General features: G+C 32.3%; 2 protein-coding genes across 3 annotated transcripts; one reads left to right on the top strand and one right to left on the bottom strand.

Annotated features, from left to right (window-relative positions):
• The first annotated feature begins 969 nt into the window (after window positions 1–969).
• LOC100782777 (zinc finger CCCH domain-containing protein 16) lies at window positions 970–6839 on the top strand. Its single transcript, XM_006590795.4, has 10 exons — window positions 970–1223; window positions 1512–1749; window positions 2253–2341; window positions 3267–3362; window positions 3585–3678; window positions 3938–4161; window positions 4795–4850; window positions 4948–5134; window positions 6137–6209; window positions 6560–6839. The coding sequence occupies exons 1-10, from the start codon at window positions 1189–1191 to the stop codon at window positions 6596–6598; spliced, it is 1131 nt and encodes a 376-aa protein (XP_006590858.1). The 5' UTR covers window positions 970–1188; the 3' UTR covers window positions 6599–6839.
• Window positions 6840–12646: 5807 nt separating this feature from the next.
• Window positions 12647–15895, bottom strand: LOC100809829 (uncharacterized sugar kinase slr0537). 2 transcript variants are annotated; one of them, XM_003537771.5, is made up of 5 exons: window positions 15475–15895; window positions 15132–15394; window positions 14268–14385; window positions 13927–14135; window positions 12647–13229 (listed from the first exon to the last, which is right to left on the bottom strand). In XM_003537771.5, the coding sequence occupies exons 1-5, from the start codon at window positions 15775–15777 to the stop codon at window positions 12782–12784; spliced, it is 1341 nt and encodes a 446-aa protein (XP_003537819.1). In that variant the 5' UTR covers window positions 15778–15895; the 3' UTR covers window positions 12647–12781. The 2 variants fall into 2 exon arrangements, with proteins under 2 accessions (XP_003537819.1, XP_014619453.1); XM_014763967.3 differs by having other exon boundaries at window positions 15132–15390; window positions 15475–15875.
• Window positions 15896–17444: the final 1549 nt, after the last annotated feature.

Genomic DNA, 17444 nt, shown 5'->3' with positions numbered 1-17444 from the left:
ACAATTTAATATTAATTTTAACATATTAATTATTTGTGTTCAATCACTTTATTATTGTTAATGATTAGGATAAAGATTATTAATTGGATAGAAAAAATGTAAGTAGAATAATTTCTAATTTTTTCAAATATTTGATACATATTAACTAATTTAGTGAATATTAATATAAATGCAAGCCATTTTGATTTATAAGGGGACATTTGCTTCAAGTTTTTATAAGAGAAATAAATTTATTATATTTTATTCATGATAAGAACAAAGATGTAATTGAGAATACATTTAAAAGACATTCATAATTGTTAGTATAAAACTTAGATGTCCTAGTTAGAGTGAACATCTTAGTTAAACTCGCCTTCTCATTAAACTAATTCTTGAGTTTTGATTGAGAGAAAGTAATTTTTTTTTTTTACATATTTTAACCTTGTTTCAAGTTATGAGATTGTATTGTCAAGAATCACATCTATGAAAATATTATAAATAAGTTTGGTTAACTTTTTTAGAATACAATTTAAATTTTAAAACAATAAAAATAAAATGAAAGTTATAGGAAAGTTAGAAAATAACTTTCCACATTTTCATAGAAAATAAATTTTTCACCCCTTAGAGTGAGAATAAAAAATGTATAAACATGCAGTAAAATTTAGTTAAAAATATTTTTTGATAATCTTGTAATAAACACGTGAATAAATATTCTTAAGAATATAAAAAGATTCCGTGAAGCAAATACATTCTAGTATTTTAAATTTAAATTCACTTAAAAATTGTGTGTTTTTCTCTCAAAATTTTCTATCCAAACAAATTAGAATAAAAAAGTGAAAGTAAAAATAAAAATAAAAATTGGATGATGCAAATGGGGTTTTTTTTTGTTAAAAGAAAGGCCTTAAAGCTTTAATTTTGGGCCTAAAGAAAAGCCTACATTTTCAGTCCAAAAGAAGTGGTGTTTTAAAGTAGAAAAAAGATTGTTATCATGGACCAAAGAAAAACCAAGAATTTTTATTTATTCAACGATAGAGTGAGTGGAATGAGAAGTGAATGGAAAATTGAATTTCCATGATCAGTGGGGTGGTTAGAACTTAGAAGAGAAGAGAACTAGAGAAGTGATTTTTTGCAAAGACAAAGCGAGGGTTTCTATTGTTTTGTTGAGAATTCAATTCAAAGCTTTTGATTTGATGATCATAACATAACACAATGAGAGATATTTGTAGGAACTTCCAGCGAGGCAGGTTATTCTCTTCTTCTTCGTTTCAATTTCAAATGATTGATTAACAATTGTTTCGTTGTTCCCATGCGCAACTATTTTCTTTTGATTCCTCACTGTTTCTGTGCCAAATCTAGGACGTTGGGTTTTCTCAACTATAGAAATCTTTGCATTTACATATTATTATATATGTTGTGGTTCGGCCTTGCAGGTCGTGCTATCATATAGTAAATTATAATCTATTTGATCTTTAATCTTGAATTGAATTATTAATCACAAGTTTTGAAAATGTGTCCGTGGTTCACCTTTTTAGCTGTCAATATGGAGAAAGGTGTAGATATTTACATGTTCAGCAACAGCGAAAACCTAATGTTAATGGGTTTGGAGGTCAGAGCAGTTCTTATCAACAGCAAAATACAAATCCCTTTGGATTTGGCTCTGGCTCACAACAACAGCAGCAGCAGAAGGGTAATCCTTTTGGTTTTGGCAAGCAGAACAGCTCCCAGTTAAATGGTGGGCCTCATTCTGAGCATAAACCCAACCAATACAAGGTTCGTTCTCACTCTTTTCCTATGCGTATGCATGATGTGAAGGTGATTTATTTTTATTATATCGTTTTAATTGTTAGGCATTATAATAAATGAATACTCCCTCCCTTAAGACCTTTTTCAGAAATTTGTTTGTCGTTTCTTATAAGATTCTTTTTTAATTTGTAGATGTATTAATTATTTTTTTCCCCTACATAACTTTACTTAATTATTCTCACTCCAAACATTAATGATAAACAATTATGTTGATTTTAAGATAAGAAAAGGATAATTTTGGAATGATAGTACAAATAATTGACATATTTAATGTGATTAACTAAATTAACTATTTTTCTTAAAAGACATGAATTAGTTGAAAGGGTCTTATAATTAGGAATGGAGGGAGTATGCCATTAGTTATGGTCTATTTTTTGGGGTGGTTTCATTGCTATATCTGCTTCATATTCACTTTTCGAAAAATAATCTGATTATCGACTCTTAGTATTGATGATTTGCTTTTGAATCAGCCTTTTGAAAACAAATGGAATCGACAGTCATCCAAACCCCAGCAGAACGGTGTGAAATCTGAAAACAACTCCAAACAAACAGATCATATGTAAGTATTTATCAATCTGTTCTCCATCTGACATGAATCATGGACATTCTTCTTAATGTTATTCCCTCCAGTCTCAAATATAAGCAAAACTCAACTAACTTTACCTTATTTAAGGAGACTGTTCCTAAAATACACTTCATTTAATTGAGTTTTTGTTTTCAATGTCTCTTTTATATTCTTGATATCAAGTTCCAATGAAGGGTAGTTTAGGAAAATGGTCTATGTTTTAAATGAAAATTGGTACTATTAAATGATTTGAGCAAACTTTCTTAATAAGTGTAAGTTAGTTTTTCTCTCTTATATTTGAGATTAGAGGAAGTATATCAAGTCAACATGTAGAACAGAGATGTCAATATATCATGATTTCCACATGTTTGACATACACCCTTGTACTTCAGAACAAGAAACATAAAAAACACAGGTCTAAATTTCTACAAAGTGCATAAACACTGACTAATGGTGCCAAGAAAGGCCCAAACAAATTGGATAGCTGGAGGGCTTTGCCTTTGATCAATTTTGAAGATACGAAATTTGATATCTTTCAGTTTTGTTGCATATGTACTGGCTTTCCTTTTTATCTGAAGTGTATGCTCCTCTACATATTTGTCTTTATAGAACTTGTTAAATGAATATCTGTCATGTGTTACACTGCCTTTCAATTAAATAAACTAGCAAAAGAAAATTTTAGTGTCATTATTTTGTTTTCGACTTTTCGTTTGGCTTTGTGGTTTCTTTTGGAGAATACCTTATCATCTCTTGTATTTTTCCTTTCTATAGACCCTTTTTCTATAAAAAAAGGGTCTAATGATGGTGATTTTGCATCCATGTTTCCTATAAATGTTTGTGGATTGTGCCTTATTTAACTATTGTGTTTTGTGTAAGTTTAATTAATATTCTATATTTAACTTGGTTGATGTAATTAAAGATGCACAGATCCTGAGAACTGTAAGCGCCAGATTGCAGTAGATTTTGAGCAAGAGAAACCTCTTTGGATACTTACATGCTACAGTCATTGCAAAGGGTATATTTCTCTTTAGATATGATGCTTTGAAAACATTAATCAAACTTGTTATTGTAAATAATATATTGTTTAATCATAAGGAAGGTACTACTTTAGCACATCATGCAGATAATAGATCATATAAAACAAGTCCATTTTCCTCAAAACCCATACAATTGGACTGTTGCAAAAAATTGTTGACTATTTTTCCTTTCACACCTATTTTGACTTTCTTTTATGCAGTGCTCCTTGTGACATTGTTGGTGATATTAGCTATGAAGAATTGCGGGCATCAGCTTATGAGGATGCTAAGCGTGGGATGAACTTGCAATCAATAGTAAGAAACCTGATTTAACATGCCTACATTTTTTTTAGCCCCTTTGTTTCTTCGATTCCCCCCCTTCCCCTTTTTGGAAGTGACCCTGTTCTCTACCTAATTGTAATTACTTCATTTTTCTTAATGAAATTTCATTTTGATATTTTCTATTAAAGAAGAGCCTCCTTTACTATGTCTTTGTATTTACATTTGCAACTTCTAGGTTACAGTTGTGCTCAACCATGTATTATGTGTTTAACCATAAAATATGATGGTGCAGGTTGAGAAAGAGAGAAATATACTAAATTCCAAGTTGGTTGAGTTTCAGAAACTACTTTCTGAACCTTACCAAATACCAATAAGTTCTTCTCTTGGCAGTCCAACACCCCAATCTATTGTAGCCAATGCCAATGCAAATCCGTTTTCAACATCTCAAAGTAATGGTCCTTTGTCAGTCTCAAGCTTTAGCCAACTGAGTACTCCATTGAACATGGGTTTTGAAAGGTAAATAATGACCTGCTCTGCTTGAAAACATTTTCTCCATTTTCAGTTGCTTGGGGTTGGAAAATGACTCAAGGAAAATCCAAAAAATTTAACCAACAGAGTTCTGTGAGCTGCAGTGGAGTATGGTTTGTACCCTTTAAGGTATTGACGAGGCCTGAATGCCTGATGGTTTGTGCATTGCATTAGACCTCTACTAACACCCCTTTTTCTAGAATTCCTATCCACTGTTTGTTTTTTGTTTAGGATTATGGTGTAACTGTCAAGAGAATGGAGAAATGCACAAAAGCTTTTATTATTGCCATTTAAGATTACAGTTTTGTAGATGCTATAATACAGACTAGTTGGATATCAGTTTAAGTGCTGTAGAATGAACTGGGTCTTGAGAATTTGGTGTCTGAAAACATTCCTATAGTGGCTCAGTGGTTACATTGGTGGTGCCTTGGAGCCTTGTTTCTTTTGGAATTGGGTGATTCAAAGTATGGTGTGTTCTAGAATGGATAAGATGTAGGTCTGCAATCATTGCTTCCCATGCAATGATTGTCCTTCACCTTGTACTTTCCTTGTCTATACTCTGCTAATAATTTATTTTTTATGCCTGCTTTTGGTCTAATCTGTTTGGAACTCTCTTGTTAGGCCATCTGCACCACTAACAAACACTCTGACGAAGCCTGGTTTCTTTGGAAGTGGAGGTATATAGTCGGTGTAATTTGGATAGCATTATGACTACATATATCTTCTGTTTTTCCTGCTCATATGCCTGACTGTCAATGTTGTAATAAATACTAGGAAACTCTTTGGCATCCAACAACGCAGCAAATCTAAACAGCAGTGCTGTCTTTGGTGTTCAAAGCGGCCCATATTCTACACCAGTGGATTTGAACATGTTTCCAGGTTCAACTCAGCAAACATTGACTGCCTTCAATAACTCTGATCCCACTACAATGTTTCAAACAACACCAGATGTCCAGTTGTCGTAAGTTCATTGTCACATTAGTTTAAATTTCAAAAAGGCAGTTGTCACAATTTAATCAATTTCTCATGTCACTCATTGAAAAATAGTTAAGCTTTCTATCATTGCAAGGTACAATGTTTCAGACCATATGAATTATATAAGTATGACATAGATTGATTATAACCTAGCCAGTCAATCATTAATGTTTTCACTGAAAACTTTTCAGCTTGTTGCATCTTCAGTTTAAAGAAAATCCCGAGCTTGAAAATTTCAATTTTATTCATGTCCATTTAACTGTTCTTATTCCATTTGATTTAATAAAGTGGCAGAACAGTAAATTTTTGAGACAAGAGTCCCACAATGTAACCTAATTGTAAATTTTGAAATGATTATGATAAATTTTTGTGAATTAAGTAAAAATATTCAAGATTTCATCTGGCAGTATCGTTCTACTTTTATAACAATTTTTATGAAGAGATGGACCAGAAGTCTTTAAAGTATTTTGGGTTTTATACCTTTACACTTGATAATTCTCAAAATAAGTTTTTGGGTTCACGAAGGAGTAAGAAACAAAAGGGAAGAAATGATGAATGCAGCAAGCACTCAATTGGCTCAGGAGGTCACTTCCAACTCACTGGGCAATTAATTAGAGCTCAAGAATCATTCTAATTTTTCTCGAAAGTAATGGACTAACTTGCCTCTTTGTAATTGTTTTAATTTGGATGAAGTTGGTTGCATAATTCATTGATAAAATCTATTTTGTTAAGTCATATGTTTCAGTTCATAGATTAGAAAGATTTCAATGTCAGTAGTGGTGCTTGTAGCAGTTTGATCTTCTGTTTACTTTAGTTTTATTTAACAATGCCCCAGTTTATACTGGTAATTGAACCCGCTTCGAAACTTAACCTTTGTTAATGCAATTTTCTGATGTTATCTTTATATAGGATTTGAAGAAATTTCGATTCAGCTTTGCATGAGTTACAAATACTTTTGTTTGAATTTTATGGTCGTCTATTCCTGCAGAAATATGTCCCAAGTGGAGAAAGTGTCAGTAGATCCAAGTATTTGGTTAAAAGAGAAATGGAATCCGGGAGAGGTAATAGCCTTCTGCAATGCTCTATCTGTTAAAAATCGTCTATTCAGGCTTTTCTCAAAAACATTTGTTTTAATAATTTCCAATACCAGAACAAAATCCTCCCTAGGACAGATATGCAATCAACCATATATTGGATAAAATCTGCAATTAGGATCCCTTGGCTCTTGCTTGTGTTAAAATTACACAAATATCTTTGTCTTGGAGCACTATAATTTGACAGATTTAGATTTACTTTTTGCTGACTATATTTAACAATGCGAGGTTTGGGGACATGTTGGCAAGTGTGCTTTACGTGATATAAGCTAACATTTGTTTGTTTTCATTTTATTTCTGTGCTGTCTGTTTGGCAGATTCCAGAAGAAGCTCCTCCTGATACATTTGTACGGTAGGCATTTGTGTTGGCATCTGACAAAGCACTAAATACTAGCAAGATTTTGGGCCTTTCGTGGTTGAATTATAAAGATCAATAGCATATTTTAGATCACTTCAGTAGTTATCTGGATAGTTTTATATCAATTAATGAAACGCATGAGCTAAGGAGGCAAAAGTAATTCCATATTGTAGTTCTTTCATTTGGACGAAATATTGTAATGCCTTCTTGGAGCTATTTTGATTTCCAAAATTATTTGACTGCTCGCTGCACTATCAGGAATTCATTTGATTGATACGGATTTCACTCGTTATGTAACCACCTTTTTTTCTTTCTTGTAATATGGCAGTAATCATGTGCTTCTCGAAAGGGAAAAAAAATCCAAATGCCTTTGTTATTTTTTTGACATTCAAATCCACGTGATACAAGTTTTGAAATATTGGTGACTTTTTTTCTTCTTTTTATGTTGAGATGGAAGAAATTACTATTTTTATATTTACATTTACATGTCTTATGTCTATGTATATTGTTTATACTTCATATGTCCGAGTAAAATAGAAAAGTTTAAACCGTTGTTTTAATCATGACAAATAGGTCTAAGTTATTATTTTAATTACAGTAACTAAGAAAGTATGAGAATAAATCATGAAACATTAACAAAGCATTAACCAACAATAAATTAATTATGTCACACGGTTAATTAACTATTAGTATATCTTAGACCTCCACACTAGTATTATTCATTCAAGTGTTTTTTCATCTATGAAGTTAGTTATAAAGCAGCATGAACGAGACAGACAGTGACCAAATACATTATAAGCATTAGGAAAACGAATTAACAAATTAAAAAAGAAGCTCGTCGTTGAGAAAAATTGAAGCATGAAAACCAAACACAAACACAGTCAGAAATGAAATGAAATGGTTTGTTAGATGAGATTCAAAACTAAACAGGTAATTAATATGACGATACGATACCACTAATTAACAGAGCATCCTCTGTCTCTCCCCACTCCCATAGCCGACGACGAACAGCTCCGGGATTGAATTGGGGAGCAAGCTCACGGCTCACACTTTCCTCATGCCAAAGTATTAGGATACATGTTCTCCTTCAAACCAAATGACTCCTCGTTTTCTCAACGTTAATATTAGGATACATGTTAATTCAATTTTCATTATCAATCATTAAGTTTTTCTAATGCCAGCCTACTATTTACTTGGTTAAGATGCAATTTTCGCTACCCTATTTTTTAAAATATGTGATTTTAGTCTTGTCTATTCTTTAATTGAGACATTTTGATTCTTATTTTTAAAAAATCTGTAATTTTAATTTCTTATTTTTTAATTAAAATATTTTGTGTTTCACTTTTAAAAAACCTGTGATTTTAATTCGCTTGATCAATTTCAGATTTGTTAATTGTGTATTTTATTATTTTTTATTAAATTAAACTTGTTAGCAATAAAATAATTTTAAAAAAATATTTATCATGTGCATAATAAATAAATAATTTTCCATTAATATTTACAAAGTACATGAATCAACATTTAAAATTGGTCATAAGACTGAAATTGTTAATTTTTTAAAAGTGGAAAATAAAATGTCTTAATTAAAAAATGAGAGACTAAAATCATGATTTTTTTAAAGTGAAGGATAAAATATTTCAATTAAAAAATGAAGGGATTAAAAGCACAAATTTAAAAAAATAAAGAGACAAAAATTACATTTTAGTCTATTGTCATACCCCATTTTTGACCCGTTTTTATTTCTTTTTTCTCGTCTTTTAAGCCGGAAATTTCCATCATTTCAGATGAAATTTCGGCAGGGAGGTATTTTAAAATACCTCATTTTTGTTTTGAAGACGACCCCTCTTTTATTTATTTATTTATCTTTTTTATTATTATTATTATTATTCTTAGTTATTATTTTCTTCTTTTTTTTCCTTTTATTAAGTGTTTTTATTATTTCCGTTTTTTATTAATATTTTTATTAGTATCTTCTTTTCGTTTTCTATTTTTTTTATTTTTTATTTTACTTTATTTTATTTTATTTTGCTGTTTTATATTTTGTTTTTTTTCCTTTCCTTTTTTTCCTTTTTTTTTCTTTTTTCTTTTCGGTTTTTTTTTTTGTCCAGGCCCAGAGGGGCGCCTCGTTTTTTCACCCTAATCCTGTCCTTTAAATGCGGCATTAATTACTGTGCATGTCAGAGAGGTGAATACGAACAGTCAGAATGCCGGAACAGCCAAGCCACCACTAGCCACCACTCAGCAACACCCTCCTCCTCCGTGAACCACCACCATCGGCCAAGCCTACATCAGACCCGCCACCCAACACCACCAACCACAAGCCCTGCGTCAAACACCCAACACCACCAAGCCACCACAAACCACCAACGCAGCCTCCCTCAGGCCACCACCCACCACCGTACAAATCAACCACCAAAAAAACCAACAGAATCAAAATCCGAAACACATTCAACACCACAGATTCGTATTCAAACCACAAATCACACGATTCGTACCCCTATCATCACACAGACCACAAAAACCGAACCGGCATAAACCAAAATAATACGAATCCAGAACCATACGCTACACGGCCCTAACTCACCAGTCACCAGCCCAAAGCCGTTTCAACCCAACCAAACACGAAAGAAAAGGGTAGGATTCTACCCGCTTTAAGTTTAGATCTAGGCTTGCCGTGTCGCATTTTTTGAAAACGAACCTCAGATTCATAACGAGTGAGTGAAGAGGGTTCGAGAGGTTAAAAAAAAAAAGAGGGGGGGGCTTGAGCTACTCCGGCACGGTGGCGCCGCCAGCGGCCGCCGCGCCGGGGAATGTTCATGGCCGCAGGGAACTTCGGAAAGGAGGAGAGAGAAGAGAGGAAAAGAGAAGAGAGAAAAAGAGAAGAGAGAGAAAAAGCTTTTGAAAAATGAAAAAAAACCGGCCCCTAGCCCTTATATAGAGGCTGGACCGGTTTGGTTTTTTTTCCCTTGAACCAAACCGGTCCGGTTCTCCCCTCTGGCCCGTTGGACTCCTCTCTGGCCCAGTTTCTTTTTCTCTTTTTCTTCTTTTCCGATTCCTACTCTCACCCCCCTTTTCCTTACTGCACCCCCTTTTTTTTCTTTTTTTTACGCACCATATTTATTTTATGTCTTGCATTTTTATTTTTACGCATCATATTTAATTTTATGCCTTGCATTTTTATTTTCTTTATTTATTTTCCAGCATCATGTTTAATTGTTTGTCTTGCATTTTATTTTCCAGCTACATATTTATTTTTGTCTTGCACTTTTATTTTCTTTATTTTATGTACCCTATTTATTTTTGCCTTGCATTTTTATTTTTATGTCTCGCATTCTTTTTAGCATCATATTTATTTTCTGTATTGCATTTTTATTTTCGTTTTATTTTATTTTCAGCATCATACTTATTTTATGTCTTGCATTTTTTTATTTTATTTTGTTTATTTTTATTTTATGCATCATATTTACTTTATGTCTTGCATTTTTTTATTTATTTTTAAGTATCATGTTTATTTTATGTCTTGCATTTTTATTTTCATTTTTTATTTATTTCCAGCATTATATTTATTTTTATGTCTTGCATTTTATTTTCTTTATTTATTTTATGCACCATATGTATTTATTGTTTTGTATTTCATGCATTTTATTATTTCTTCTAGCATATTTATTTTAATGCATTTGCAATTTTTATTTATTATTGCCAATTAGAATGTATCTAGGTCCAATGTAAATAAAAATAAAAAATGAGAATCTGCACCGACACTCACATTTATTTTTATGTCTTCCGCCAAGGACGATCATGTGATTTGAACCGTATCCGAGGAAAAGGATCCTCACTTGATCCAACGTCATTTTAAGGGATCCGGCGCGTTTAGACTTATCTTTGCATAACTAAAGATCAAAAAAAAAAAAAAAAGAACAAAAAAGAAAAAAGTCAAAACCCAAAAACTTTCCATAATCAAAATTTCAAAAAAGGGGTCAATCTTTATTCTTTCTTTCTTAATCAAATCTTTAATCAATCTTTAATCAATCAAAACTTTTTTTTCAATTTAAAATCAATCGAACTCACTTCTTTTATTTCTTCTATGCCTTTTCGGCCTCTTACCTTGCCTAAACTCTTCTTTTTCGAACTTTAAAATCAATCAAAACCAACCACTCGACTTTCTACCCCGAACTACATGATTTTGATCCCATTCGGGTATGTAGGCAAAAGACTTTGTCTTTCCAAATCAATAAAAAAAAAAAAAAAAAAATAATAATAATAAAAAAAAACTTTTTTCTCCTTTCTTTTAAACCTATCTCTTTAATCTTTTCACACTTAAGCATTTATTTCCAAACAAATAATCAATTTAGCATAAAGATAAAATAAGCAAGAGGTTCCTATAGAGTACTATAGACGTTTAGGGTGCTAGTACCTTCCCTTTGCGTAACCAACCCCGGACCTTTTTGATCTCTTAAAAAATAGGTTTTTTCGAGCTTTCTCCCTTTTCTTCGGAAAAATAAAAGATCGGTGGTGATCTTAAAATTGCGAGTCAATGCTAATCAATAGCTTGATATCCAAAAATCACCGCGACATCTATTTATTAATCATTAAGTTTTATTTTAATTATTTCAAATTACATACTATTACCGACTCATGCTATTTAATTTACTTAAAAAATTTCTAATCTATCATAACACTATTTTAATAATTTATAATTACTGTACTATTTTAACAATCATTCTTATGTCTGCACTTGCACTTTCCGCATTGGAAAATAATTCATAAATACTTAAGTATCAAACTATTAATTAATTGATATTTAAAATAAAAACGAAAAGGAAAAAAATAAACATAATAAAGTCATACAATATAATATAATAATAAAATATTTATAAAAAAAATAATATATAAAAATATTTGCATATCATTACTATGCCAGTAGCACCTGCTAATTGCTATGCATTGAAACTTTTTTCATGCAAAATCCTTAAAAGATCAGTTTTTATTTTCTTTTATCTTCCGTCGTTATTACTTTTTTGGTTTTGTTATTATGTTTGTTACAAGATTTAATATTGATCATACTTCTACTTTGGTACCCTAAAAATGAAATTACAAAATTAAAATTAAATAACAGAGAATAAGAACATGATGTTATATGGAACAATACAGTAGTTTCAGACTTTGAAGTTGTGCGCAGAGGGGACAGTTTCTACAAGGACTGGGCTAGAGTGAAGGCAGTGCACCATGGTGTAACTTGGCGAGGGGATGAAAGCGAAAACAACAGATGGAAACCACCTCAGTAGGGCATTTGGAAATGTAACGTTAATGCTACTGTGAGAACAGATGTTATGAAGCCATGCTTGAAGGTTGCAGAAGGTGAAGCTTGGGCCCTTGCAGGAGCTATCAAATTTGTCCAGACATTGGGATTAAATGATGTTACTTTTGAGATAGATTGCAAAGGAGTTGTTGACAGAATAAGTGGCTCAACCAAAGAAGTTTCATAGTTGGAAAATTTGGTCCAAAATTGTAGGAGTTTAATGGCAATTAATACAACCTTTTCAGTTGTTTTTGTAAAGAGACAAATCAACAATGTAGTGTAGCCAATGAGCTTGTTAGGAAAGCATTATTTTTACCTAGTCTCTATACTCGCTGCCATGTAATTTCTTGTATTGACGTTTTGGTGATGAATGAAATGAGTTAAATGGGTTTATATAAAAAAAAATTACAATAAAAAACAAAATAGTAAAGAAAAAAAAAATATCAAATTCAACGTTTTGTCTGCAGTGATATTTTATCATGGCAAACTTTTATAACCAGAGACAAAAAGTTAACCAAAATTTGTCATCTCCAATTAAAGAAAATTAATCATTCATTAAGAATGATGATACCTTCCGTAACCAACTTTAGGTTAGTATCCATCTGTCAATATCAATGTTCGTCTCATGATGATACAAGATATGTATGTACTTCTCACAATAATTATGACGATGATGATACAATATACCAATGTAGCTCGCATAATAGTAACCATGATGAAAACAGGACGTAGGCCTAAGCAATTGAATTGCTAGCAAAGCTATTCTTTTTACAATGAGAGTATTTACAAGGCTATTCTTTTGAAACATACTATTAAATAATACATTGATCTTATGAAAAAAATTGTAATTCAATTCAACTCAATTCAAAGTGCAATCTCTGATTAGACGCTGGAAATATTATGATCAGTGCCAACAGAGGAGGAGGAATCAAGTTGAAATTCAAAAGATTCAGCCAATTTGACTGCATCTGAAATTCTAAGCCGAGTTCCCTGTTGTCCAACAACAGTGGCAGCAACCTTAGCGGCTAATGAGCCTATGCTTCTCAAATCTGATATGCCTCTTAAAAGACCATAGAGTATGCCAGATGCATATGCATCCCCAGCACCACAAGTATCAACTGGAACACATGGAGAAGGAGGGATATATACAGCTTCTCCTTTTACACCTATGTAAGAGCCTGTAGGACCATCTGTAACGGATGCTAGAGGAACAAAGTGGCTCAGATACCTTGCAGCTGAAGCAGCACTTTCCTTTGCTTCAAAATTACAAAGAGCTCTGGCCTCATCACCATTTGCAAAGACTAAATCCACACAATTCCCAATAATTTCCCTGATGAATGAAAAAAAAAATACAAAGCAGTTATATAAAAAAACATACATGTGTGTGATCTGACACCTGCAAATATCATTTGTAGGAACAATCTTTACTTTGATTAATAGCACTTAAGTGGTTGTTCCTACAGGTTTGATGAGGCAATCTGCCAAATTGCCTTTCATTCCCCTTCACTCCTCCACACAGCCTGGTTAGCTGTTGTGCAACCAGGACTCAATTGGAAGTGGATATGTTCTAACATGATAAAATTAATTGCAAATAAGAATTGTGAAAAAATTAAAGAACAATTAGTATGATCTAACAACCAATCATCACGCATGTATTCAGTATTACTTCACATCAGATTTATGTGGTTTCCTAGATTGCTATTTACCATATTTTACAAAAATGAGATAAATGCCAAAATTAGGGGATATAGTAGTTAGTTCCAGAACAAATGATGTTATTTGCTTACAGCTTAAGTAACTAAAAACAGAACAAACACATGAAAAATTCAGGAAAAATGAAATTAATCACGCCTACCTTATTAAACTTTGCTACCCTTCAGCGCAACAAAATTTTATTACAAAATATGTCAATATGTTCATGTTACTGGGATGAAAATAACACGGCATGTGAGAATGTAATGGATTTTGATATCCAGTGGAAATGAATAAACTACTATATAAAAAACAAAGTCAGGCAATAATCTTACCAGAAATCATCAAAGTGTCTCTCAATGCAGGAGACATCTGAAGCTGTTATTGCAACCAAGGCACCATTTGTCCGTGCTTTCTCACATGCTTTGGTTATTGCTTTAATCGTATCAGGAAGTTCAAATAGATATCCTTCGACAACAAGTATGTTGGTCTTGGAAACTGCACTAGCCAAGGATGCATCATAGTTAACAGTTGAAGATGTGCCCTGAAACCGGAGTACAGAAATGTTAGCATCTACACTATTTATAGAGCTCATAGAATTAGCCAATAAAGGTAAAAGAAACTTCAAAATGCCTAAAATATCCTGCTGAAAGATGACATTTGTAGTGTACTGAACCTGATATGCAAGCATTGTGCGCTGGGCATCTGGAGTTGTGAGGACTATAACTGTTCCAGTTGTCCCATCCTTCATTGGTGCAGAAAGAAATTGCACATTTGCTCGGCGTAATTTCTCCCTAAAAAAAGTAAAAATCAAATGTAAACAAACCTGATCAAATCTCACTTGCCCAAAACAAAACTGATGGAATCATTAAATAACATAGAAACCTGTGTCCAGAAGATGAGTACACAGTACAGTGGTGTTATAAGTGAGACCAGCTAACTGGCTTTGATAAATATTTAAGTAAAAACTTGGTTAAATTAGTTTTTTTGTCTTCTATTTTATTATTTAAGTTCAATTTGGTCCTCTAATTTTTAAAATCTGTTCAATTTGGTCATGTCGCCTAAATTAAATTGATGGCGTTAGAAAATGTATATTTTGTGGCAGTTTAAAATCACTTAGTGAAGATTTTAAACAGTCATAAAGTATGATTTCTTAATGGTGTTGACCAAATTGAATCGATTTGAAAAAATAGAGGATCAAATTGAAAGAAAAAACTAGAGGAACAAATTAAATTTAAAAAATAAATTAGAAACGAAAAAAGTAATTTAACCTAAAAATTTCATAGATATTAACACAACAGATCTATACATTTTCATGCACTATAGCAACCAAAAGTAGTAAGGGTCTTGCTAACTAATGAGTGTCCTAAGCATTTTTTATTTATTGGAATTCACATTGAAAATGTATTATGTATATTATTCTATCTTATATGATTTGATGAGAGAAAGAAGTTTAAAAATTTTATGAAACAAAATCAGCTGCAAGCCCTTCATCTCAACTTGAAGACTAATAATAAAGATTAGAGAGAAGGCAAGGAACCTGTAGAAGCCCCCCAATAGATCACTCCCTACACTACCGGTCATTGCGACATTTATAGCGGGAACTTTTTGGGAGCGACTAGCAAGCCTTGCGAGGGCCACTAAGGTATTAGAAAGAGATCCTCCAGCTGCAGCTTTATAGCTGCACCCATCCATAGCCTGCAAAACTCTACCTCTTTCCTCATGATTTACTACTTTCCGTGTTCCCTTCTCTAATCCCAAATTCTTGAGGAAATTATCATCAACCATGCCAGAGAAATCTACCTAAGACGAATTTTCCAAAATAATAAGATTCATAAAAGCAAAACAAAAAGAAAGCAAACATGATGAAGAATTAGAATTACCATGGCTTGACCGAGACCCAGTACATCCCATCTTTCAGGCAAAACTAAGGAGCCAAGAAATTCCTCTTCTTCTTCTTCGTCGTCGTCGTAACTGGTCCTCATGGGTTGTTCGTATTCTGTATCTTCTGGGACTCGCTGCTTCGAAGCTGAGGAGGCGTCCCTACGGTGGCATAAAACAATGTGGGGAGTGCGGGGGGCATTTGGTAATTTGGGAAGGAAAGAAGAGAGAGGTGGGGTTGGAAAGAAGAGAGAGGAGGAAAGAAGGTGGGGGGAAGAGTAGATACGAAGAAGAGACAGAGACATGGAAATGGAAAGTGTTGCTTTGTGTCCGAAGAGAGAGAGACACAAAGGAAGGAACCACGAGGAACGAGCGATGCGGTGCAGTGGTAACGTAAGTGAAGAGAGACACGACACAAAGATAAGGAAATGAAAGTGGGAGGGGATAACTCAAATTACGGAATCACCCTCACCTCTCACAGATTCTAGAAATTCCACTCTAGACAATAACATCCTCTTCACCCTTATGCTCAATATTCAATCAAGGTTAACACCAACAAAATAACATGAAATTATTGATATAATTTTGTTAAAAAATAATCATGAAAAATTTAAAATTTATTTATTTCAAATATAAATTCTGTTCAATGAATTATTATATTCAATTCTAATAATTTAGTCACTAATATTATGTAAATAATCATAAATATTAAATTTTAAATAAGTTTACTGACATTTTAAAAAATATTATAAATGGAATTAAATTTAAAAAATTAGTTTGTTCAATTTTAATTAAATTGTTAAAATTAATTTTGTAAAGATATTAAATCAAATAAACTTTCAGTGTTGGGCTCCATGATTGACTTTCTTTGGGCTTTGGACATATGGTAAAGATACAGTCTTCAATAGTAGATCTAATATCCAATCATTCTTCATTCACTTGATTTTAAGTCAGGCTCGTCTAATCCACCTTGATGATCAACGAACTCCTCCTCTTAATAGAAAGTTTGTCATCCATAGGGAAGTTCATATTGCATGGTCTCCCCCGCTCGAAGCTTTCTTCAAGATAAACATTGATCGATGGTCCTTATGATGTAACAAATGCTACAACTGCTTGTGGTGGAATAATTATAGATTATTTTGATAGAACCATCAAATGTTTCTATGTTAAGTTGGGTACGTGTAATGCCTTCCTGACCAATGTCACTTTTGAAATGGATTCCAATGCAACAGTTCACATGATTAATGTTCATATTCCTCATGCTCTCCTATTTGAGGACTAGCTTGCGGGCCACTGATTGTAATTCCTCATGCTTAGCATATTTATCTGAAAATGAAACAAAATTGATTATCATTTTAGTATTCTAGGTTTAGTGTTTTTTAGTATATTTTGAGTTGTATGAATCAAAACGACATGAGAGCAATGCTTGAATTTCAAGGATAAAAAGTTATGCAACTTTCATGAAGACCCAATGTTGACAATATCACATTGTACTGATGATTTTGGTCACGTATATTGCAACACTCTATTTTATGTTTTAGGTTATCAGATTTAGTATATCTTTTGGAGTTTGTTTTCACATTTTTCATCAAGAAAAAAACTTAGTGAAAAGTGACGACAAAAGATTAAGATTAAGAATAATTCATATCTCTTATTCCTTTTTAGTTTAAATATTTTTGCTTAATTCCTTTGATTTTTCTTTCTCTTTGTTTGAGTTTTTTTTTCTTTAGTTTTTATAATTTGATTTGATCTTTATACACACATAATGTTCTAGTTGAGTTATTTCATTGTTCTATTAAGTTCTCCTATTTATTTTTTCTTTATTTGTTAAAAATATTTTATTTCTATATTTTATTTATGCAAAGTGTTTTGGCCATTATTTTTCATAATTCTAGGCATTTTTAAAATCACGACATACATTTGAAAAGGTTATAATGTGTCTTAAAAATGATTTTGATTCTAGACTTTAATT

This window comes from Glycine max, chromosome 11 (assembly GCF_000004515.6).
Source record: "Glycine max cultivar Williams 82 chromosome 11, Glycine_max_v4.0, whole genome shotgun sequence".
NCBI lineage: Eukaryota > Viridiplantae > Streptophyta > Magnoliopsida > Fabales > Fabaceae > Glycine > Glycine max.
This window is presented reverse-complemented; position numbering and strand designations above follow the sequence as displayed.

Bases quoted from the DNA above. Each gene is read 5' to 3' on its own strand.
- LOC100782777 (XM_006590795.4), top strand. From the start codon at position 1,189: ATGAGAGATATTTGTAGGAACTTCCAGCGAGGCAG. The intron at 2,342-3,266 runs GTAAGTATTTAT...ATGTAATTAAAG, and splicing joins TCCAAACAAACAGATCATAT to ATGCACAGATCCTGAGAACT. The intron at 4,162-4,794 runs GTAAATAATGAC...CTCTCTTGTTAG, and splicing joins TTGAACATGGGTTTTGAAAG to GCCATCTGCACCACTAACAA.
- LOC100809829 (XM_003537771.5), bottom strand. From the start codon at position 15,777: ATGTCTCTGTCTCTTCTTCGTATCTACTCTTCCCCCCACCTTCTTTCC. The intron at 14,136-14,267 runs GTTCAGTACACT...CTCCGGTTTCAG, and splicing joins GCACAATGCTTGCATATCAG to GGCACATCTTCAACTGTTAA. The intron at 13,230-13,926 runs GTAAGATTATTG...TTCATTCATCAG, and splicing joins AGACACTTTGATGATTTCTG to GGAAATTATTGGGAATTGTG.